The 22,131-nt window shown below is 38.6% G+C and overlaps 4 protein-coding genes across 9 annotated transcripts in view; 2 read left to right on the top strand and 2 right to left on the bottom strand.

The window, feature by feature from the left end:
* Positions 1 to 1,207: 1,207 nt before the first annotated feature.
* Positions 1,208 to 2,433, top strand: acot13 (acyl-CoA thioesterase 13). The gene is made up of 3 exons (XM_038304093.1): positions 1,208 to 1,371; positions 1,447 to 1,631; positions 2,100 to 2,433. The coding sequence occupies exons 1-3, from the start codon at positions 1,288 to 1,290 to the stop codon at positions 2,257 to 2,259; spliced, it is 429 nt and encodes a 142-aa protein (XP_038160021.1). The 5' UTR covers positions 1,208 to 1,287; the 3' UTR covers positions 2,260 to 2,433.
* A 1-nt stretch (position 2,434) lies between these two features.
* cunh6orf62 (chromosome unknown C6orf62 homolog) lies at positions 2,435 to 9,305 on the bottom strand. Its single transcript, XM_038304092.1, has 5 exons — positions 7,743 to 9,305; positions 7,118 to 7,294; positions 6,897 to 7,022; positions 3,861 to 3,995; positions 2,435 to 3,770 (listed from the first exon to the last, which is right to left on the bottom strand). The coding sequence occupies exons 1-5, from the start codon at positions 7,869 to 7,871 to the stop codon at positions 3,645 to 3,647; spliced, it is 693 nt and encodes a 230-aa protein (XP_038160020.1). The 5' UTR covers positions 7,872 to 9,305; the 3' UTR covers positions 2,435 to 3,644.
* A 2,165-nt stretch (positions 9,306 to 11,470) lies between these two features.
* On the top strand, positions 11,471 to 14,775 carry gmnn (geminin DNA replication inhibitor). The gene is made up of 7 exons (XM_038304059.1): positions 11,471 to 11,551; positions 11,845 to 11,910; positions 12,811 to 12,909; positions 13,001 to 13,154; positions 13,232 to 13,314; positions 13,563 to 13,673; positions 14,224 to 14,775. The coding sequence occupies exons 2-7, from the start codon at positions 11,860 to 11,862 to the stop codon at positions 14,374 to 14,376; spliced, it is 651 nt and encodes a 216-aa protein (XP_038159987.1). The 5' UTR covers positions 11,471 to 11,551; positions 11,845 to 11,859; the 3' UTR covers positions 14,377 to 14,775.
* Positions 14,776 to 18,068: 3,293 nt separating this feature from the next.
* Positions 18,069 to 22,131, bottom strand: part of ripor2 (RHO family interacting cell polarization regulator 2) — a 99,047-nt gene continuing 94,984 nt past the window's right edge. For all 6 annotated transcript variants that reach the window (XM_038304065.1, XM_038304067.1, XM_038304064.1 and 3 more), the window contains exons 18-22: positions 21,487 to 21,660; positions 20,902 to 21,104; positions 20,741 to 20,824; positions 20,539 to 20,629; positions 18,069 to 18,702 (exon numbers count right to left, since the gene is read on the bottom strand). In XM_038304065.1, the coding sequence (XP_038159993.1) occupies positions 18,602 to 18,702; positions 20,539 to 20,629; positions 20,741 to 20,824; positions 20,902 to 21,104; positions 21,487 to 21,660 (653 nt within the window). In that variant the 3' untranslated portion in view covers positions 18,069 to 18,601. The remainder of the gene's footprint in view (positions 18,703 to 20,538; positions 20,630 to 20,740; positions 20,825 to 20,901; positions 21,105 to 21,486; positions 21,661 to 22,131) is intronic.

Below are 22,131 nucleotides of genomic sequence, written 5' to 3'. Positions count from 1 at the left end.
CAGTGAAATACTTCCGGCGCTGTGCAAAGTTTCGTTCTTCTTCTTCTTGTGAGGTTTTATGGCGGTTTGCAAACTAGTGAAAAGTGATCCCTGGAGAGGTGGCGAAACGTCTTCAAATCTTGAAAACCAAGTCCAGTGGATATTTTTTGAATTTTTACGGAATGACTATGACCTGGATGACTGAGAACCTTCATCAGCATAGTGAAAAGTGCATTACCGCCACCAACTGATAAGGAGTTAAGCAAGGAAACAGGAAACAACTCTCCCCAGAAAACAAAAAAACTGTTTAACTTAACCCAACATAATCAATACTCAGCGTTCTCGAGCACCTCGGTCTTCTAGCTGGTCCATCTTCACGAGTTTTTTTCCCGTAATTTCGGTCATAAAAACAAAACAAGCCGGCTTCCTGTCTGCGGCACTGTCTGCGCTCACCTACAATTTGGGAGAGGTGCAGCAGAGTGTCTGTGGAGGGGGCGGGGATGTCTTGTTGTTCACTGCGACACCTATGCAGACAACCTAGATTCCAAGTATAAATCAACCTTTAGAGGGGAAAAATAATGGTAGGGTTGGCCACAGCAGTGGCCAAGGAATGGCTAAGGGTGACCATGGCCCCCCATTTAGCTCCACCCCTGCACTCTGGATCCCTGAGCAGAACCCTTAACCCCATACCGCTCCCAGGGCGATGCACAATGGCAGCCCACTGCTCCACAAGGGGGATGGGTTAAATGCAGAGACTTCATTTTGTTGCTTTGTAGTTGACAATGTAATGACAAAGTTAAAATTGAATTATCTTGAAGATTTAAAGGGAATAAAAGGCTTCTTTTTGGTCTGGTCAGATAATCCAGAAACAGTCTTTGGGGTTACCAGCTGATAATTGCAGTCAGTTTCCCATAATGTTATGACTGATTACAGTGATGCTTTATTGGCTGATCACAGTATTGTGACTCATTTTCTCATTGGTTTTAATCTAGATATACTTTTGAAACGACTTGAATGCACCATAGAGTGAGAATGGAGCAATAAATCTCAGTGTAGAGGCACAGCGGTTCAGGAAATTAGATCTAAACGAAAAAAATATACATACTTAAGAGTGACAAACATAGAGAGTAAACATACAGAAATGTATATCAATAAGTAGAAATATCAGTGCCGTTTTTTTTTTGTTTTTTTTCCCTATCATCCTGCGCTACTTTTGACTCAAGTTCTACCCGGAAGATTTATAAAACGTAACAACTTCCTGTGGGGAAAAAACAACTTTGACATTGGCCTTATTTTTAACCGTGAAACATGGGTTCACTTACTTTAAACTCTTTAAAACAATTAATGAGAGCGATGGTTGACAACCCGGGATTTGACAGAGTCTTGAGTAAGGTAAATTTAAAACCGAAATGTCCAAACTGAGCTCTGAATGTTTGTTTTCAAACCGTGGATGTTTGTTGTCTGCAGGTGGATGTTCTGTCTGCGAGTCCCGGGAAGGTGGTGTGTGAGATGCGGGTGGATGAGGAGCACACTAACCGAGGAGGGACGATGCACGGCGGGATGACAGCCACCCTGGTGGACGTCATTTCCACCATGGCCATTATGTACAGCGACAGAGGAGCCCCAGGGGTCAGCGTGGACATGAATATAACGTAAGTCAATATATGCTTCAGTAATTTATTTATTTATTTTTCCAGATATACGCCAATGCATTATCAATTGACGTTTGCATTCATTAAAATAAAGATCTTAGCCCCTTTTATTATGGTACCACAAAAAAAGTGCATCTAGTCAATAGGCTGATGGTAACTCTGGGGAGCTTATGGAGAAAATGTGAAAAAGTTCAAGGGGTGCGAATACTTATTCTAAGATCTATGTAGGCAAAACCTCCATAGCTGATTGGCTACGAATTTCCACTTTATAGCCCTACATATGTTCTGATGTGTGCAACATTAAATATGCATCATTTAGTCGACAGATGTCTATAAAATATATTTAAACTGATTTTGTACCTTTTCCTTTTGAAGACATTGGTATTTTGTTGCCGTTAGACTAAATTCAAATTTATAGCGAGAATTATAAAGCATTAATGTGGGTGTACAAATGTCACTATGTTCCAGATACATGAATGCTGCCAAGATGGGGGAAGACGTGCTCATCACTGCACAAGTCCTGAAGCAGGGGAGAACGCTGGCATTTGCAACTGTAGATCTCACCAGCAAAGCCACAGGGAAGCTTATTGCACAAGGAAGACATACAAAACACCTCGGCAGCAGCTAGGGCGTCCCTCTTAGTGGACGTTGTACAATATGCATTAAAAATGTGGGATTCTTAAAGTGGAGACGTTTGCAGAAAAAGGTTCTGCCTTTACTTTCACAACTTTTGAGTATTGTTGTTAGGAACATGGAGCAGTGGATGTTTCTTGTACATGCAATAAAGCCAGCTGGACAAAGAGTCGGTGTTTCAGACTTTGCACTGTATTGAGATATGCTCAGCAGTAAAGATTAGAGAACAGAAAAATCAAAACCCCAAAATGACATGCCTTAAAAGCCTTTCCAACTAAAACACATTGAATCAGGAAGGAGCAGAAACTTAACAGAGAACTTCATAAGTCTCCAAAACAGCAAACACTTCAAAACTCAGTTTTAATTCAAAAAAGCTTGGCAGATTTTTTATTTTTACTTTAGTAGATCAAATTTAAACAGAAATTTGTTAGGTTTTTATTTGTTACGTATATTACGATCAAATCTGTTACCATTGCAGTTAGTCACCAACCCACATCCCTCAAACGAAGCATAAAAACTGATTTCAGTAGCTTAAATGAAATAGTGCATGAATGAGAAATCAAATTTGACAACATACCAACCTGTCTCAACTTTTTGCTCAACGCCTTTTGAGATATTCAAGATTTTTAATCAAAGGCCTGTTTAGTAATGTTTCTGAGAAAAGAAAATTACAAAACACATTTTTAAGTCCAGCAAAAAAAAAAAAAAAAAACTAAGGCAGTTTATAAGAAGCGATACCTACACCGCATGATTTGACAAACACTGTTGCTCTTGTTATCTTTGCCAATACAGGTGTTTTTAAAACCTGCTCATGCCTATCCTGGGCAAAAAAAAAAAAGGTCTAAACTTGTTTTAGAAGCCCTAGTTACATTACAAAACAAGCTTTAACAATCCTTCCTTATCATATCAAGGATATAAGGCATGTCCATCGTAACAACCATGACTTGTGTGTTTGTTCCAGTTTAGATGCAACATAAAGAGTTCATTCAGTGACCAATGCTGTTGACTGTGTGGCTCCGATAGAACAACCAACCACTCAAAAAATCAATGTCCGTGCAGGTTCAAATAATAATCAAAACAAAAAGAATAAAACAGGTGAGTAAGGAAAAAGGAATGAAATAAAGTAAAAAATGTCAGAGCTGATCCAAAAATGTCAGAAAGTATTGGGACACACACTGGGAAGATGGTGGGGAGTAAAGAATGGGAAGCAAATGGGCTTCAGGTCAGAGGGAGAATGAGTGGAGAACAAAAAGGGAGATCCAAGCACAAGTTCAAAGGGACAGGGAGGAGATGAGTACATCAATTTGCTTCTGAAGCCTTAGGGAAGGAAGGGAGGACGGGAAAAGGCTCGTCTCTGTGTGACTGGGTGAGCGAGAAGCCTTAATCAGGCATGTATGGGCGGAGGTGATCCTCGATGTCTCCCACACCCCAGCAGGTCAGCTGGTCCTGGGGCAAGTACAGGCACAGGCTGCACAACTTGAAAACCGTCGCCTTGGTTTTAGGAGTCTAAAAAAAAACACAAGAAGTAAAATGTTGTGTTAGAACAGTGTTTTAACTTCTTAGAGCTGTTATTTCATCATGTCTGAGTAGACTGACCTGCAGATGTTGTCTGTCCATGAAGAGAAACACAGACTGAGTTGGGTTGTTCATGACCATTCCAGCTTTGTCTTTACGACCCAAGGCATGCAAGCATTGCTTCTCATAGTCTCCATGATGAAATTCAAACTTGGCCTGTGGAAAGAAAGAACAACTCTATCTAGGCAGCTGAAATATATTTCAAAGTGAAACCCGATGTTCACCTGGGTTTTCTGTCCCAGACCAAGAAAAAAAACACACCCCCCAAAGTGAAAACAAACAAATATAGTACACAAATGACAAATCCAGTTTTCTACAGAAAGTGCTATGGAAAAAAAGTCAGGCACAACAATGTGTGTAAGAGTCAAGAACTGGACAGAATATTTTACTGGCTTTAGGCATGGTGGTGGCAACGTAACCCATAGAGCTCCACTTCCCTAGTAGTAGCACTGGTCATTGTTCTGACAGAGAAACAGCAAGAAATTCTTTAACAGTATCTCAGTGGACAGTGTGATGCTTAAAACTTTGCAAAAAACGAGTCTTCTAATGTTAATTAAACAAAACAACAAACATGATCGGCAGGCCAATTTATCAGCCGATTTTGCCGTCTGGCTCATTTATCGACATTGGCGAAAATGTGGCTGATTTAAAAACTCTAAAACCTATTTTTGGTGAAATCACTTGAAAGAAACTTCATCACTGCACTGATTGCACTCCATGCTGCCCCTCCCCTCAGTGAGCTCTCTCTGAATGGCCTAACCCCACAAGCACACACTCACTGTTGGAGCTAGCGTAAGCATGGGAGTTGGACGGAGAGGGAGAAAGTATACACTTTACTCCATGGTAAGGTGTGATGTTGCAAAACTACACTTTAGTGCCCCATGACATCATATGTCCCCGTGGAAACACACTGTTAGGACACATTAAGGAGAGCAGACGAGTTTTATATGCACTAGCTTTGGCGACGGCATTAGGATTTTAGCACTGTGTAATTATTACCTCTTTGTGAAATAAACATAATTTTAGAAGGAAAATAAAATTACTACATTGTGTCCAACAACACTTCATGCTGAAATCAGGTTTTTAGCTAGCCAGCCATACAGCCTTTACTTAAAGAAAAAAGACAGATTGTACGCTCCCCCCTACCCCCAGAATCTTTCCTCAAATACTTGCCAAACAAAATCTGCCAATCTGTTCTCCACCGGGCCGCCATCTTGACTTTCCCATGTAGTCTCGTGAAATCTTGTGCTAAGCTCACATCTCGCAAATCGTGAGGGTCGCATCCTATTGGCCACACGTCGGTGTGACGCAGCATGAAGGGGGGGGGGGGGGGGGGGGGGGGCTGTCATTGGTGTAACATCTAATATTCCTACGGAGAATTTCATCAATTGGAGCAAGCATGTTGCGCTGTTTGCAAACAGGTACGTTTGAAACTTTGAATAGATTATGAAAACTCATTGAATGACTGATAACTATAGGATTATTTTGGAGAGTTTTTGTTCTTTGGGACACTACTGTCCGTTAGTGATGAGTCCATGAGGTGTCATGAAGCGTTTCGACACATCTGCAGACTGTATTGACATTGTGTCCATACTGTGTCACTGAATACTGACACCTGCTGGACATTTTAAATTCCTACAGACAAACTAAACTAAACTGACACCCATATACTTTAGCCATTGTTTGCTATAATGCTTTATTTCATATATATGGTTTGAATGGAAAATATGTTTGATATTTTTAGATGTAATCCATAAACGTGAAAAAACAACGGTAACATTTAAGTGAACATGTGAACAAGGATGTTTGTGGACTAGGATTTATTTATTTATATATTTTTTAACATAACCGATAAGAGTTTGTGAATTTGGGTAAAATGAAGAAGGGGAAAAAAAAAAAAAAGAGTAATCTCCAGCTTCCTTAAGAGCAATCAGGTAAGAAATGAGACTTGCAGAAAATTTTGTGTTAAAGATTAACATTGAATTAGTAATCACTGGTCTGTACCTGGAATTACTGGGAATCTCCAGCAATATTAATTCAAAGTAAGGTATCCAACTCTGACAGCTAACAATTCCAAGACCAGCAGGGATTATTAACCAAATTAGCCCCCCACTTCCTATTGCTCCCCCATGCAGACTATACTGGGGCAAATAAATTTAGAAGTAAACTTTTTAATTAAACACATTTTTAAAGGCTCAAACTACTGTCTTAATTGTAATCCTGTTTGGATAGTTAAAAACCTGCAGCATGGCTACTTAAATCTAGTTTAGTCGCTTCTGTTGAGTTGAGGAGGGAACTTTTCAGTTACTTGTAAATATGACAAAGTTATATTTCTGTGGTGTTTTTGTGAAAGAATAAGATACAAAACACCTCCCATTAGCCTGTGTGTTATTACTATAAACTGTATTCAGGCACTTGTTTTTATTTTCAAATGCTCATCTGTAGAATTGAAATCTAATTAGCAAATAACACTAAACGTATATATTTACATTTCCCAGTGAGAGGGAAACAGTCAGGTGTGGAGCCACTTCATGAAGGATGTAACAGCTGTTGGATGCAGAATCTGCAGTGTTAAAGTTTGTCAGGGTTCCAGCACCAGTAAGGAGAAAAAAAACCCATAACACAGATTTCAGGAAATATCCAAATCAGCACCACATAAATTAATCTTATTTATAGTCTTATGGTGACACTGTTCAAATAAAAGTTGCATATTTTAATTCTATAGTTCTATTTTCGCCAATATATCGGATATTGTTTTATTAAAAGCCCCAAAACTGATATTAGCCTTAAAAAATCCCTTATTGTTTAGGCTCTTCTTTTTATATCAACACTAACGAGTCTTTAGTTGCCTGTGGGTTAGACAGCAATAGCTGTGTGTTGAGTTATTTTGAGAGTGCAAACCATTTAAAGTTTAACAAGCTATACACTACCTACATTGTTTTTAGTGTCATATTTTCAGATTTGTCACACAAAGACAGAATTCAATATTTACAAAAATGTGAGGAGGTGCATTTTTTATTTAGGTGAGATGTATTTGCATAGAAACAAAGGTCAGACCTGCACAGGCCTGAAGGGCTCATCGTCAGCCCCTTTCCATCTGGAGAACAGCAGACATACAATCTTCTCAATATCATTGCGTGGCCAAAGGATAAAATCCATTTCTTGTGTGCAACCAATCACATCCTAAAAAAAAAAAAGAAGTAGTAGTAAATGTTGTAGCAACTGTATTTTTGGTTAAACCATTAATGGGGACTTTGATTATAATAGTTGAGTCTTACCCTTCGCATTGACTGGTATCTTGGGGCGTGCAGTTGCACGACATCTTTTTGAAGCAGCTCTATCGAACTCTCCAGGGAGTAGCTTGAATTGCGAACGCCCCGCAGGATGTTTTCTTCATAGTTGTTGGTCATCACAGGCACCACTTCAGCTACCTCAAAAAGTGCAGACTTCTTCTTCTGTGAAAAAAAAAATGCAAGCTAATTTTAGCTGGGTTTTTTTGGTTTTGTTTGCACAGGAGGAACTTTGGGGAGATATTCTGGAGATGCACCAGTAGAGATTTTATGGATTAATAGCTTTCTCTCCAACTTTTTTTTTTTTTAGGTCAGACTTGCCAATTCAAGGAGGGATGAAAGACAAGACAAGAATGGAGGACCCAAGGGGGTAAGGGCAATTGGTAATGGAGGAATCAAACTAGGAATCACACGTGAACCAAAAAAAGGAAAAGAATACAATTATAAATTTTTTCTTGCATGTACATGTCCTGGAACACACTGAAACTAATTACGTTTCCATCAATTTCCAGTGTTATTAAAAAATACAAATCAGCTGATTTTTATTTCTGGCCAATTGACTGGTGCATCTCCGGTCTAAACACCATGGACTAATGCCAAAGTGTTGACAAACCTTTTCCTTGAAAACGAAGGCTATATAGATCTTAAAGTCAAACTGATCAGCCAAAGATTCCCTTTTCTTTCGAAGCTGAGCTCGAAGACGGTTTCTTGTTTGGTTTCTTCTTGACGTTGGGTCCCCCATGGTTAGATTTTGTTGGCAGTGTCTATTCCTCTTTTGTAGTATACTTTAGTGACACTAGTTCTTTTTTTTTGTACGCGTTTAAGGGTGGAGCTGACAATGCATCAAAACTATATCTTCTAACCTCCAGCTATGAACTTAAAAGACCAACAAATCAGAGATTAAACTACGTCATGTCAATATGTGGTAGTTTTCAAAAACAAAAAGGGCAGTTTTGAGGCAAGGAATGGTCAACAGACTAAGACTCCATCACATTGATACCTAATCAAAACCCCATGTTTTAAGATGTGGCTTTCCAGCCAAATTAGCTGTTGTTTTTTTAACTGCCACTGAAAATGAACACAACAGATTTTAAGAAAACAGCAACTTAAATGTGGCTCTCTTTTACAAATGTTAACCTAGACTAATAGAGTCTGCTACTAAACAAAACGCATATTGGTGACTTTCCTTGTTTTATGTTCTTTGTGCTAGTGAGATTGTGAACTACAGCGATATTCTGTTAACTGGGTCATCTCAGAATCCCTGATCCATGGCTGCGGTTTTTTTTGTTTTGTTTCTCTGAACACAGACCGTTATAAGCGTGTCACAGGCGGACTGGGGATGCAGACGAACATGGCAGGTAGACACAGATGCCGACAGATCCAGGCACCCGGCAACATCGAAGACTACAGCGAAAGTAAACCGACATTTCCTGAACTTATGCCGTCACTCATCCGGCCCTGGGCTCGTGCTGCTGCCACAGCTGATAGTCATGATGCGGGCGTTATTTTTAGCTTACTGGCTAAGGTCTGCTAGCTAGCTAGCAAGCAAGTCAACCTAGGTATTCATTCTGACACTAACTAGTAGTGAACCTGTGATTAAAGCTACATCTTCTTTTAAGACAGACTGGCTTAACTGAGGCTCTTTATGTGTGGTCAGTCATTTTTACCACGCCTTTCTTACATTGTCTTGCTCACTGTTATTATTTAAAGACTGACTCAGGGTTCCTCTGTAGCCGTTTTTGTTTGCGCTCACTATTTCAGCTCCATAGTATTCAAATTATGTCAACGATGTTGACACATGAATCGGTTGGTAATATGTTAAAAGTGAACGCTGAGCTGCGATACAAACGTTAGCTAAACAAAATCTCTCGGCCCCCCTCTCTGTCGACGTCTGACGCGTCGAGCTAGTGCTTTCTCTTCTTTTCTTCAGTCGTCACAACCTCCGGCTCGCCCCGCCGCATGCCATGTCAAGATAAATCGACCATCCAGCGGAGATCCCCCGTTCTATCAGTCGATGTGTGGTGTGTTCTGTCTCCTGGAGGGCCCATATTTAACGACGTGCAGTCCCCGTTCGCTTTCTTTGTGTGTATGTAGGGCGGCTAATAGCAGCACATTAGCACCCGACGGCTCCTCTGCCTTCCCCCTTAAAATGGCCGCTCAGGCAGTAACAAATAACCCAGTACTAATATGACGCGTGACTTCCTCTTCTTCTTTTTTTTCATGGCGGTTATGCATGCAACTTCTTCTTCTTCTTATGGGGTTTTATGGCGGTTGGCAGACTTGTGAATTGTGCATTACCGCCACCAACTGATATGGAGTAAAGCAAGAAAACAGAAAACGATTCACCCCCCCCCCCCCCCAAAAAAAAAAAAAAAAAAAAAAAAAAAAACCTGTGTAACTTAAACCAACATAATACTAAATCACATTTGCCCATATAATTTTTAATTTACTCTAGGTCATCTTAACTCTGCCAGTTTCTGATGGTCCCATCGGTCCTCCCATCATACTTCCAACCATCTCCCAGTTCAAATCTTTAATGTCCAGATATTTTTCTGCAGCCTTCACTATTATTTTGATTTTTTCCGTTTTTTTTGTTGTCTGTGCAGTACAATTAATTACTTCTACCATGAAAAGAACAAAATTTGTCTTTTTAACAATAAGTGAGTCTTCATCAATTTTTTGATTCTCTAGAGGTTTGGAATTTGCCGTGTGTTGAACTGTAGGTTTGGGTTTTTCTGACTGAGATGGGATCCTTTTTGCAGCTTCAGCGTAGGTTATTCCGAGCTCAAATTTCATTTTTTTAATTTCCTCAGACCTTTTGCTTGCTTCACAGCCGCGATAAGCAGCAGTATGTTCTCCACCACAATTACAGCATTTTATTATAGCTTCTTTTCCACATTTACCATATTCGTGTTCTCCTGCACACCTTCCACACCTCTGTTTCCCTTTACAAACTGCTGCAATGTGACCGAATTTTTGGCATTTGAAACATCTCAATGGTGGAGGATTGTAGATTTTGACATTATAGCTTATGTAACCGATGAATACTTTGCTTGGTAATTGCTCTTCCTCAAATTTAATTAGCACTGATAAACTGTCAGATCTTTCTCCGTTTCTTGTTGTTTTTAACCGTTTTACTTCTTTTACTTTTGCACCGCTTATGTTTTCCAGAATCTCTTTTTCAGAAATTTTTAGAGGAACTCCTCCAATGACTCCCCTGCTGATCTTTTTGTTCTCCATTAGGCTGCACTGAACTCTTATCCCGTCAATTTTGTTGATCCGTATTGCTTTGCCTTGCTGGGCGCTGTCTCTGCAGTTAATTAGCAGGTCTCCACTGTACAGAATTCTGGCACCTCTGACTTCTCCGACAAGTTTATTGATGGTTTTTGTTAAGTGAACCGGATTCCAATTTGTAAAAGAGTCTGCCTGATTAACGACTTTGAATATGACTTTGAATTCATTTTGTTGTGCTGTGGAATGTATGGAATGATCATCACTGGATTGTTCTGAACTAGATTCCCCTTGAACTGATCTCTGTTTTTTCCGCTTTTTCTCATTTTTTGATGTTGCTATCTTCCACCCTTCATTGTCACTATTTCCCTCTTCCATCCCACAAGAATCGCTTCCTGTTTCCTCACTACTCACGGCCCAAGACATTTCTCCATAAGCAGCTTCAAAACACGCGCCATGCACCTGCATGCAACTTATTTGCTCATTACCGCTATCTACTGGAATGGAGTGTGCATCGGGATTCTCCCACAAAAAAAAATACATACAAAAATTATAATAATTAAGTTAATAAATCTTATATTTTTTATATAAATTTCGTTTGCTTAAGGACATTTATTAAATTAAAAAAAACATTTAGAAGTACAAAGTTGACACGTGACTTGACACGACGTTGATGCATAAAAAAAAAATATACGCGCCGTCCGCCATATTGTGTGTGGCAGGTTTGCCCCTGAAACAACTCCTCTGTGAAGCACTGGGTATCCCCAATTGATCGAAAATACAGAGCTTTCCCACTAACCGAGTCTCCGTTAATGAGACATTTTATTAACAAAGAGTCAGTTCGGAAAGATTGATACAGCTTTTGCCACTCATAATATGGCAGGGCAATTCCCGTACACAGGGAATCCATTCTGCGCCTCTTCTTCTTCTTCTTCTATTGAGTTTTCTGGCAGTTTGCATCCTGTGTGCATTACCGCCATCAACTGGACGGAGATGTAATTCCATTCTGCGCCTCTCGCGTGAGTATCTCCTTTGAAGGAGAAAAGAGGGGCGTAACATTCTCCACAGTGATTGGTTGTTTTACACGTGACTTGGTGTGCGTATTTAAGACCCTGGCGCGAGATTCTTCAGTTGGAAAAGAAAAAAAAAAAAAACAATCCTAGCGAGGAGTTTTGAAAAGATTGTTCAAAGGTGAGTGTCACGGTTACAATAATGGAGCTTTTGAATTTAACTTGGATATAAAATGACACGTTACCCAGCATGGTGGTCCCCAGGGATAAATGAAATGTGTATATATATTGACGAGTAGCGCTAACGTTAGCACAGTCATTGAATTAGCTTGTTTTTAGCAGGCAGTGCGTTCTCCTTTTTTTGTTGGTATTCCAATTTAGTTAACCAAAATCGAATTTTACTCTTAGCTAGACCATTTTTGGTTTTATTTAAAAGAATGAGCGTTTGAATTTGTGACTTGTTTAACTTATTAGGATTTCGGAAAGAAAATGAATTCGACTGGAGGCTTGAAGCAGCAGAGGTCCATTGAGAACATAAAGGTAATTCAGAAGCATTTCATCTTGGGCGGGGGGTTAAGAATTTTTATATTCATTATTATCAAATTACTTCAGAGTTGGCTTGGGTAAAACCCCGATTGACTTTATAAAAAGGGGAGTTTTATTACATCTGAAGCTAAACTGCACATCGGTCATATTGTTGAAATGACGTGGGTATGGGTGTACTTATTAGTTCTACAACCCAGCTGTAAAGTTTATAAATAAAGTATGAGGGATGGAGTTGTAACAAATGAGCATTAGAAACACGTGTCCTCTTTAAATGATTACAGGTCTTACTTCAGGCTCTCGGATTGTTTAAAATCTCTAGAAGATTAGATTATGTCCTAAAACAATGGTCCTGTTTAGGTTTAGCCAAACATTAACTGAGCGGTTGCTCTTTAATGGGCATCTAAGAGGAACTTTCCCACGACTCCTTGCCCTGCCCTTGAGCATGTGGCAGCTGTTTTTATTAGAAGAGGTCTCTAACACCTTCCTTTGGTGAAATTTTAACTAGGGCATCTTACCAGGTGACGTGAATTTCTGAAAATTAAAGCTTCACCAAATGCTTTCCTCTGACAAGCATTTGCTGCCTTGAATTTAACTTTTTGGCTGAACTGTAAATTGGCATTTCAGGAGTTCTTATTGTGATATTTATATGAACAATGATTCTCACAAATGTGCTGCAGCCTTTTCTGTAAATTGGTTTGGAATATAATAAAATGACTAAATAGTTGAAATCAAACCATTTATTAAACTTGATGTATATGCTGTGGCTTGCATTAATGTACTAAACATTGCACCATAAGTCTAATATTTAACGATTTAATATGAAAGTTTCAGCATGAAGTTGCAAGAATTTGTGGATTTGATTGCTGGAGCTCTAATGGTAAATTTGCCTTCCAGAGCTTTTTTGCACCATCTCAAAGGGCAGTTGGGCAATCGAGGCAAAGCCTGCAGGTCATCCAGCCTTCAGCAGTCAACACAAGTTTTAAATCTCTTCAGGTATGCTCTGCGACCGTAAATATTATTTAAAATAAAGGGTTTTTCTATTGTACTTTCTGATTACAGTTCTAACTGGGCTCTTCTATTTCAGACGGGGAAGGCTATTTCTAAGCGGAAACACTTTATACTGGACCAGTCTAGAGGTCTTAAGAGGGTTAAAGTAGAAGTCAAATCCACACAAACAGAAGAAGCTGATTGTTTGCCAGATGGCCTGTCCAATGAAGCATATGAGCTTATGGTCAAAGGTACATTTATGATCACTTCTGTAAATGTTGTACATTTCGAAGTCCTTTTAAAAATACACTGATCTCTGAACTTTTAGAAACTCCACCTTCTTCTTACTGGAAGGAGGTGGCAGAGGAACGGCGAAAGGCTCTGTACAATGTCCTACAGGAGAATGAGAAGGTGAGTTGATCACAAGGTTGCAGATAATGTTTAGCTTTCTGAATGTTCCCACACTCTGACTTGACCCTGGGAGGGAACCAGTCCAGATGGCAGTAAACTTATTCAATCATTAGTTGGGAGTTTGTACCACCTCATACTCTTGTCTAATGTTCAGTCTTGTAAGACTAAAACTTTGTTGCAGTGCTTTTAAAACTTAATTCAGTAAACTTATCCTGTGCTTTGCAAAAATGTCTTTCTCTTGAAACCAGTTGCACAAAGACATTGAGGCCAGAGATGAACAGATTAGCAAGCTTCAGTCTGAAAACGAAGAGCTGCAGGAGCTGGCACAACATGTGCAGTACATGGCTGACATGATTGAGGTTTGTACTCTTGCACTTCATTTTTGAGATTGTGTAGAGGAAACTTCTAGTGTAAATTATGCTGAACACCAGGGGACTCTTGCAGAAGTGTGCAGCCTTTCTGCTACAAGTTGGCAGTAGGAAATCTGAGGGGAAAAAGTTGGATGTATAAAACTATCCTTAGACTTGTTACTGCACACCTTTTTGTTTATACAATCAGATGGAGAGCTACAAATTAATTTGTAAATTGGGACATATGACAGATTTTTATTCGTGCACTATCCCATAAGGCAGGCATCCCCAAAGTCGGTCCTCAAGGGCCGCTGTCCGGCAGGTTTTAGAGATTTCCTTGCTCCAGCACAGCTGATTTTAATTGAAAGCTGATTTACAGGCTGTTGCTCGACTTCAGTCATCATAATCAGCTGTGCTAAAAAAAGGAAACCTCTAAAACCTGCAGGACAGCGGCCCTCGAGGACCGACTTTGGGGATGCCTGTCATAAGGGTTGAGGTATTTTCATTGTGTGAGGGCGCAGTGTCTTGCTACACATAACATGCATCTTCTATTTTATAGAGGCTGACGGGGAAGTGCCCAGAAAACCTGGAAGAAATAAAGGACATTGCTCTTGGTGTGGAAGAAGAGGATGTGAATGCCTATGAGCAAGATGAAGCGGACTACAGTGCTGGGGAGACATCAGACCTTGAAGAAGCAGAAGATCAGGATTAAAAAGACTGAAGGAGACAAACTTTTCATAATTTGACAAGCTTTTCATTGGTGGCTTTTTTTTTTTTTTTTTTTTTGCACTCCTTAATTTAACATCCAGTGGACTTCTTTAAAATGTTCTGAATATTTTTTATTTTTTTCTTCCCTGTGGGGTGGGGGGGTTATTTTTTAACCGCAACATCCAGACTAACTTGGGTGGGGGTGTTTAGTCAGTTAATTGGTTGTTAGTTTCACTGACTGCTGGGCAGCTTTCACAGAAGAGAAGCCCTGAAGTCTTGAAATGCTTTTACATAACCTGATATTAAAATTTTTGATCTGGTCATTATTGGAGCCAGTTTTTCAAGCTGCTATAATTGATTTTGTACATTATCTGTACAATAAAGGTTTTAAATGATACTCTGATTCTGGCTTGTGTCCCTTTTGAAGCTCTTTACATAAAGTGTTTGCTTTTGTCCTGGCATCAGTGAGTTCTGTATTTCTGACTTGACTATCAAACTGAGGCCCTTTTGTTGGTCCTCAGTTCCCCTTGCAAATCTTTTTAGAAAGGTGTGACTAGTGTTAAAATGAGTCCATGCATGGTCCTCACTATGTAGAGCAAGATGGTGTTGAAATGGGTTTAACTTCAATTCGATGGAACCCCTTCAAAAACTTTTAGAGATGATTAAAAAGGGTATCTAATGGGTCAAGCTTTTTAATGACTGGGTATGACTGTCTTTTGATGCACAGATCTACCTGCTTGCACTGTTGGCCTGACATTAAAATATAGCTAAATCTTTGGTTATAACCAAAGAGTATACATAACAAAATTAAAGGGGTAAGCGTTTTACACTTCAGCTCACTCCTTTGGAGCTTAATTATATACTGCACAAATCAGTCAATCCCTGAAATGTGAAAGCCAAAGGAGTGATTTGGTAAGAAAGCATCCAGATTTTGCAGGTCATAAACGGCAAATTAAATTTGAATAGATTTGCTAGCACAAGATTCTGATGCTAGCAAATCTTTCCCTTCCAACTGGTTTAAAAAACCTGAGCTTCAATTTGAGACTGAACAGAAAAGTGCATGTTAAATTTTAAGGGGGGAGGTGGGAAAAGGAAAATCTCAGTCTCATATGAAAAAGTTCTAAGCCAGCCTGTGTCGCCGATTCAATGTTTTACCTGGCAATTTTGTAATTTTTCTACATTGTAGAATTTTTTGGTCCAGTCTGCATAATTTAGGCCATTAAGTTTTTTTGCGCAGCCGAACCCGTTTCCCTACTAAGCATCTGAGCTGGACACTGAAAGGATTTTCTTTTAACTGCAAACACTTGTTTGCACCATTTTGACCAGCTCCTGATTAACAATATAGAAATATTCAAAAATATACTTTATTACAATATTGGAGCACAGGAAATACTGCTGACTACAACAGATTAGTAGATGGATCAGTGTTGAAGCTATGGACCACATACATTTCAATTTCAGCAAAGTGTTAAAACTAAATAACTCCACATGTGCACACTTGCTTGCTTGTACTTATCAGTGCTTAGGATTCACATGGCCCACTAATTATAAACACTGGTCAACTGCAAGTTCATAAAAAGGAAAATGCTATATACAGACAAGTGGGTTAATTTAGATACTAGGTTAAAAAATACTGTACTGATATATGCACAAGAAGAAATAAAAATTGCTTCAGATTTGGACAGTATTTTGCAAAACGGGTATAGAAAAACATGATGGTATTTTAGTAACAGTTCACACATTTACAGATAATACAGAAAAAAAATACAATGAATAAGAAAATTCATCAATATGGCTTTAAGGTCGATCAGGAAGTTACATCAAATCTAAAGATCCATCTATTCAGGGTTACAGTTTGTTGTGCTTTTCATTTTAGATCAAAGTTCTGGCCTTAATGCAAATGTTTTATTGAAAATACATTCTATTGGATTAGCTCTTTTTGTGGAAAGGTCAAAATTATAATCAAATATCCTTTGGTTACAGTAAACCTCTAGCTAATAAAGTAACATTTATAAATATATAGGAGTCTCAACATTTCTGTGACACTTCAATGAAGAAAAGATACTATTTTAGCAAATCAATCATATTTCTTACAAAATAAACTCCAATTAAAATTAAGCATCACTTTACAAGACCATAAAAAAACATTGAGGTCAATAGTTCAAATATTAGCTCTGGAAAAAAACATAAATATGCAAATATTTCACAAAACTTTTTTTCCTGCACTACTACAGTAAGAGAGTAGAATAACAAGTAGTAAATAAATAGGAAATGGGTTCTAATATGTTTTTGTCCCAGTACATTATTAGCACATGACTCAGTAGTACAGTTAACATGATGCAAGCAGGCATTACAAGTGCAACTCAATAAATTAGAACATCAAAAGCTAATTTATTTGAATACTTCAAATTTAAAAAGTCACCCTTGTGTAAACTCACCATAGTGATGTATGTTCATTTTGATCATATCTGCATACAGCTGATTAAAGCCTTAAATTCAGCCTCTCAGAGAAAAAATACTTTATACATATGAATTATAAAAGGCCAAATTACAACCTAACAAGCGATGGGAAAATTATGCAGACACGTTGTGCAGACAGTCAGAGACGATTTTCACAAAAAAAACAACACAGAAATGTCAATGAAAAAAGATGTCTGTCTACAGGGGGTTGTATCCATGCATAATACTGGAAAGTTTAGTAAAAGGAACAAGTGTTGCATAAAAAAAAAACAATTTGCTTTTGCTGAGACGCTTTGTGGAAATGCTGATTTATGCTATACACAATTGGAAAACAAGCTTTCCTGACTCTAATCTCAGAGGAAATATGTTTTATTATTAAAAGAGAGGCCCAGTAATGCAGATTGCTGCTATTAAAGCAACCAGGCATTTATGCTCCATGCAACAGTTTAAATAAAAGCAAAGGGAGCGCTGATGTGCAGTGAATGGACATTCTACCAAGCTACCCTAAAGCACCAATTTAAAACTCTACTTTTCTTGGTCTTATGTACGATTTTTCCAATGGTCTAAGAAGCTTAATTTTTTGGAGAATTACGACCAATATAAGTCTTAATTGTCAAAATGAGCAAAAATAAACTTCTACGACAAATGTTCAAAGAAATTTCTAATTTATTGAGCTGCAGCTGTAGACCCTTACCCAGGTCAGTTTAAGGATGTGGAAAAACAAGGCATTTCGTTAAGCTGGTTCATATTAAAATCAGAAAATGTGCAGCTAGCCATAAACAAGGCTACAATAACACTCAGGTCATATCTTCTTCATCAGATCCTAAAGCATTTGTTCTCTAGTGATCCCTGTCCAGATTTATCATCTTGCACCTGCCCCTGATCTGGCAGGAACATTACATTTACAAAGAAAAAATAAAATACCTAAAATACCTTTAGGAATTTGCCAGCAAGATCTCACCAAGGCTCATGTGGTTGAAGCTGACATTATCCAACGGGCTTCTCGCCTTGAACCGGGTGCAAAAAAACAAAATTATGAACAAAAATCACATATATACAAAACAAAGATTGCACGTTAATCTACAAGCATAAGAAGGCTCGGGCGTAAAACTGCAGAGCAAGTGGAACAGTAGGCATCTGCTTTTCATAGGTATCTGCTTTTATCTCAAGAAGGCTTTAAAACAGCTTTCTGACATCACCCACTCCCATAAAACAAGCATTCTCTATAGGCTGCTGCCTATTTACAAGCTTAATGGTGCAATCCTCTGAAAGCACAATGCAGAACCACCAACTAAAACAAGCCGCCATAATTATATAAAAAAAAGATGTCACTAAATATTAAGAGACATATCGGTCTGTAGCTATAAACAGATTCCTTGATAATAAGTGTGTGCTTGTTTCTAAGGGGATGATGCTTTGCAGGAATATATGCACAGTCTGTGCAGCAGCGGTGATAATAGCTTGGGGTCCAGTCAAGTTCCAACTCTGCTTCCAGTTCACACCGACTACCCTGTCTGGCTCAGAAAGCAAGGAAAATATGGAGGAGTGTGTGTCTCTTAATAGAGTAAAAAGAGTCCCAGTCTGGATGAAGGAGGGGTACAGGTTGTGTGTTAAAACTGTCTGTTTGGTGTTAGTTCTTTCAAGAGGCAATTCCAAACAAGAATCCACTTCCTGTCCTCAGATGATCAAGCAGAGCAGCTCAGGTAGGTGTGCATTGCGTGCTTAGCGCTGAGCGTCTGAGCTCCTCAGGGCTGGGATTCGAAGGTGGCTCAGAAGGCGGTGGTGACGGCGTTGCCTCTCCGTGTGCCCAGGCGTATCATATTCCCAACCACTGTGTCCAGCTGCTCATACGCCAGCCGCCCCTCCTCACCTGCAGGAGCAATGAGGGTTTTATATAAACACAGCAGTTCAAGGAGGTTTTATGTGATGGCAAAGAGATAAACAGTGAAAATTTCAGCTTCAGGTCAGAATATAAGAAAAAAATGTATTCATGACCTGTGTAAGCCCATAGGGGTGTAAATAATAATGGTTTTGTATCGATGCATCGATCCAACAGCCGACGATCCGATGCATCGACACGTCCGCAAGAGAATCGATTTATGTTTTTTTTTTTTTTTCTTTCCCCCTCCGGTCTATTTTTATCCATTTGCCGAGGTATTGCATTGCACTGATTTTGTGCAGTATTTTTTGATACAACTTTTCTACTTCTGTTATTTGCTGTTGTTTCTAAAAAAAAAAAAAAAAAAAAAAAAAATGCATAATGATATTACAGCTTTCATTGATTTATTTCAAACTTTAAACTTTGTTTAGCCTGTAAGGTGTTAAAAAAAAAAAAAAAAAAAAAAAAAATTAACCAATTAATCGAATCGCATCGTGGTGTATTCTTGAGTATTAAAAAATAATCGAATCGTGGGGTCAAGAAATCGATACTGAATCGAATCGCCATGATGGATGTGATTTACACCCCTATAAGCCCAAGTATATTAGCAGAGACCTTAGTACATTTAAAAACTTGCATTTTGATATTTCAGTATAAAATATTGACTCATGTAGACTCTTTACACACAGTAAGATACATTTCAGATATTTCCCTTCATTTTAATCATTATGAATTAAGCATAGGCTACAAAAAGTCAATGCGAACTATAAGACGTGGTGCTGTATCCATGCATATTAGTGCAAAGTTTGGTAGAAGGAAGTCAGTAGGAAGGAAAAAAAATCTGCTTCTGTCTGATGATAAGGTTGATGAGGGTTTTAACTTCTCAATTTCAAATATTTGACACCAAGCTATTACTCTCCATCACAGATCAAACAGGCATTGAACATTTTTTAAATTAGGTTGGATTTATTGATTTTTAATCTTTAAAAATGAATTAAAAACCCACCAGAATTTGAACAAAAAATGTAATGATACTTTTTATACTCATTCCTATCCAAGCGCATCAGCCTTTTTTCTATATTAATATGTTCTAAATTATTAATATTAGTTTAAAAAACACATATTACAGAAATGCAGAGCCCCCTGCAACGTATATAGGAATAAAAGAATGGGTTTGGATTTAATTTTGTTTAAACATTAGAAGATCAAACAGCCCTATTTTATTTGAATTTGTATCGACACGTCTATTAAAAACATTACAAATCAATAGCAGCTTCTTTACATCCAGGACCTCATGTAAATAAATATATTTTTCTTGGTGAGATTCATTAACTATACCTACATCCACCTTCATTTCCACTGATATTTGCAACATTAACTTCTCCTCAGGTCATTCTATCATGTGTCAACAGAACAAGTCAAAGATTTTAACTAATCTGCATAAAAGGTGTTTTAATTTGCAGTCTTACTAACAATTACTAAATAGTTTTTTTTAGAGGTCAGTTTCTGTTATCCAAGCATGTTTGAGAACAATATATTCACAGATAAAGTAAAACCTTTATATACAAATATACCTGTGGTGCATGATGTCCAGTTTAGATAACAGATAAATACAGGAAATAAACAACATAAAATCCAGCATTTAGAAATGTGGAATAAATTAATCTTTGGCTGTCCTGTAATTTTGTATGATGTGATAATTTTGAGTCCAAGAATGCAATAGTTTAAGTATTTAAGGTTAATCAGATAATAAGAACTGAACTCATAACCCCTGATTTGTGAATATGCAGGGTAAGAAATGATTAATGAATGTAGAACAGTACTCACCAAATGTGAGCAGGGTCTCTATGGCCACATGACGCAGCTCCTCATCAGCTGAATCACACAGAGCTATGACTGCTTTCAGGCTTTCCACTGCCTTCAGACACAAATAAATCAGGTTTCATGAATCCTTTCCTCAAATCCAAAATGGAAAACTGTTGTCAGATATTATGATAAAGGATTAAAAATACAGCGATCGGACTCAGACCTGAAGGCAGCTGAGAGCAGAGCAGGCCGCCCTCTGGCTCTGGACTCCAGCCTCCGACAGCGCCTGGGTGTAGTACTCCACTGCCTACAAACGAGACAACATTCAAAGGCCGCTCTGTTTTCACATGCTGGGAAACCTGGTCTATTGTCAGCACTGCTCACCCTGGCTCTGAAGTGTCTGTCTGAGGCTGCGGAGGAGAGGTAGTCGGATGCTGCTTTGTTGACCTGGGGTTCCTCTGAGGTGAGCAGGGAGGCGAGGGCCCTCAATGTGCTGCTTCGAGGCCAAAGGGTTGACCAGGCCACCTCCTCCAGTTGTGTTAGACATCTAGAGTGATCCCCACTGCACAGGGCCTCTGCAAAGCCCTCTTTGGACAAATGAAAGCATAGATTTAACATATGGTTAATAAATAGCATTTCAGGATTTTCTTTTTTTTTGCAGCTTTTTTTAGGATTTCTCTCACATGCACTCGCATATAAACTATCTTGTTTCTTTTAAACTAGAGATGAGGATTGATTATCATTACGGAATTATCAGTTAATACGTCTTATTTTAATTATTTTGTTGTTGTTTTTATTGCAAAGTAAAAGTTTTATTGGGAAAAAAAGACTCTGAAATCCTGATTCATTAGATGTTCATTTAGTAATTACCTGTAAAAAATAAAAAGGCCAATAGATGAGTTCTAAAACCAGAATGTAAAGGATAAAATGTCTTTAAAAATGGACCCTGAAGTCCATGCAGCTACTTACTTTCTCTGGCCAAGTGCAACAGGTGAACCTCCATGTCCTGAACATTGTGCTGTAAGACATAGGTATGGAACTGAAACACAGTCAGGACGTCCCGGGATAACGCAGCAGCCGATGGGACATGTGCAGCAGCCAGGTCGCTCCTGTCCACCATCTCACCCACGACCATTGTTATCACTAAAGAAAAGAAAAATACAGTGAGTGAGAAATATATGGTTAGAACAACTGATTAAAAATCTGACATGAATATGCTCGGATCCCTAAGGGGCCATTCTATTTGATTCATTCAAGTTGCATGCTTTGAAAAACAGTTGTTGAAAACATGAAGCTTCTTTCTTACAAACCATGTAACTGCATAGAAAGCCTTGACTGAGAGCTGTGCACCAATATGTGTTCACTGGATCTGTAAACGTATAGGACTCTTTCATACTACCTGGAAAAGTCCCATATGAACACAGATTGGAACGATTCCTTTTACCTCCACATGGTAAGTAATATCCTATTGCTTGAAATACTGTAAAGGGTAGTAGTCATAGGAACAGACTGTACTTCCCTCCTACTGATCCTGTAATCACAGCTGGTAGCAGGCAGAGGGGGCCCAGCGTTACGACAACCACAAACAACAACTGCTTACAATATTTCCAGTTC

This window comes from Cyprinodon tularosa, unplaced genomic scaffold (genome assembly GCF_016077235.1).
Source record: "Cyprinodon tularosa strain WSP-4 unplaced genomic scaffold, ASM1607723v1 ctg525, whole genome shotgun sequence".
Lineage (NCBI taxonomy): Eukaryota > Metazoa > Chordata > Actinopteri > Cyprinodontiformes > Cyprinodontidae > Cyprinodon > Cyprinodon tularosa.
The sequence above is the reverse complement of the archived record's forward strand: the minus strand, read 5'-3'. Positions and strand labels throughout refer to the sequence as shown.

Excerpts from the sequence above, each read along its gene's own strand:
- acot13 (XM_038304093.1), top strand. The coding sequence starts at position 1,288 with ATGGGTTCACTTACTTTAAACTCTTTAAAACAATTAATGAGAGCGATG. Across the intron at positions 1,372-1,446 it reads TTGACAGAGTCTTGAGTAAG|GTGGATGTTCTGTCTGCGAG; the intron begins GTAAATTTAAAA and ends TGTTGTCTGCAG. Across the intron at positions 1,632-2,099 it reads AGCGTGGACATGAATATAAC|ATACATGAATGCTGCCAAGA; the intron begins GTAAGTCAATAT and ends ACTATGTTCCAG.
- cunh6orf62 (XM_038304092.1), bottom strand. The coding sequence starts at position 7,871 with ATGGGGGACCCAACGTCAAGAAGAAACCAAACAAGAAACCGTCTTCGA. Across the intron at positions 7,023-7,117 it reads GATACCAGTCAATGCGAAGG|GATGTGATTGGTTGCACACA; the intron begins GTAAGACTCAAC and ends TTTTTTTTTTAG. Across the intron at positions 3,996-6,896 it reads AGCCCTTCAGGCCTGTGCAG|GCCAAGTTTGAATTTCATCA; the intron begins GTCTGACCTTTG and ends TTCTTTCCACAG.
- gmnn (XM_038304059.1), top strand. The coding sequence starts at position 11,860 with ATGAATTCGACTGGAGGCTTGAAGCAGCAGAGGTCCATTGAGAACATA. Across the intron at positions 11,911-12,810 it reads GGTCCATTGAGAACATAAAG|AGCTTTTTTGCACCATCTCA; the intron begins GTAATTCAGAAG and ends TTTGCCTTCCAG. Across the intron at positions 13,315-13,562 it reads TCCTACAGGAGAATGAGAAG|TTGCACAAAGACATTGAGGC; the intron begins GTGAGTTGATCA and ends TCTTGAAACCAG.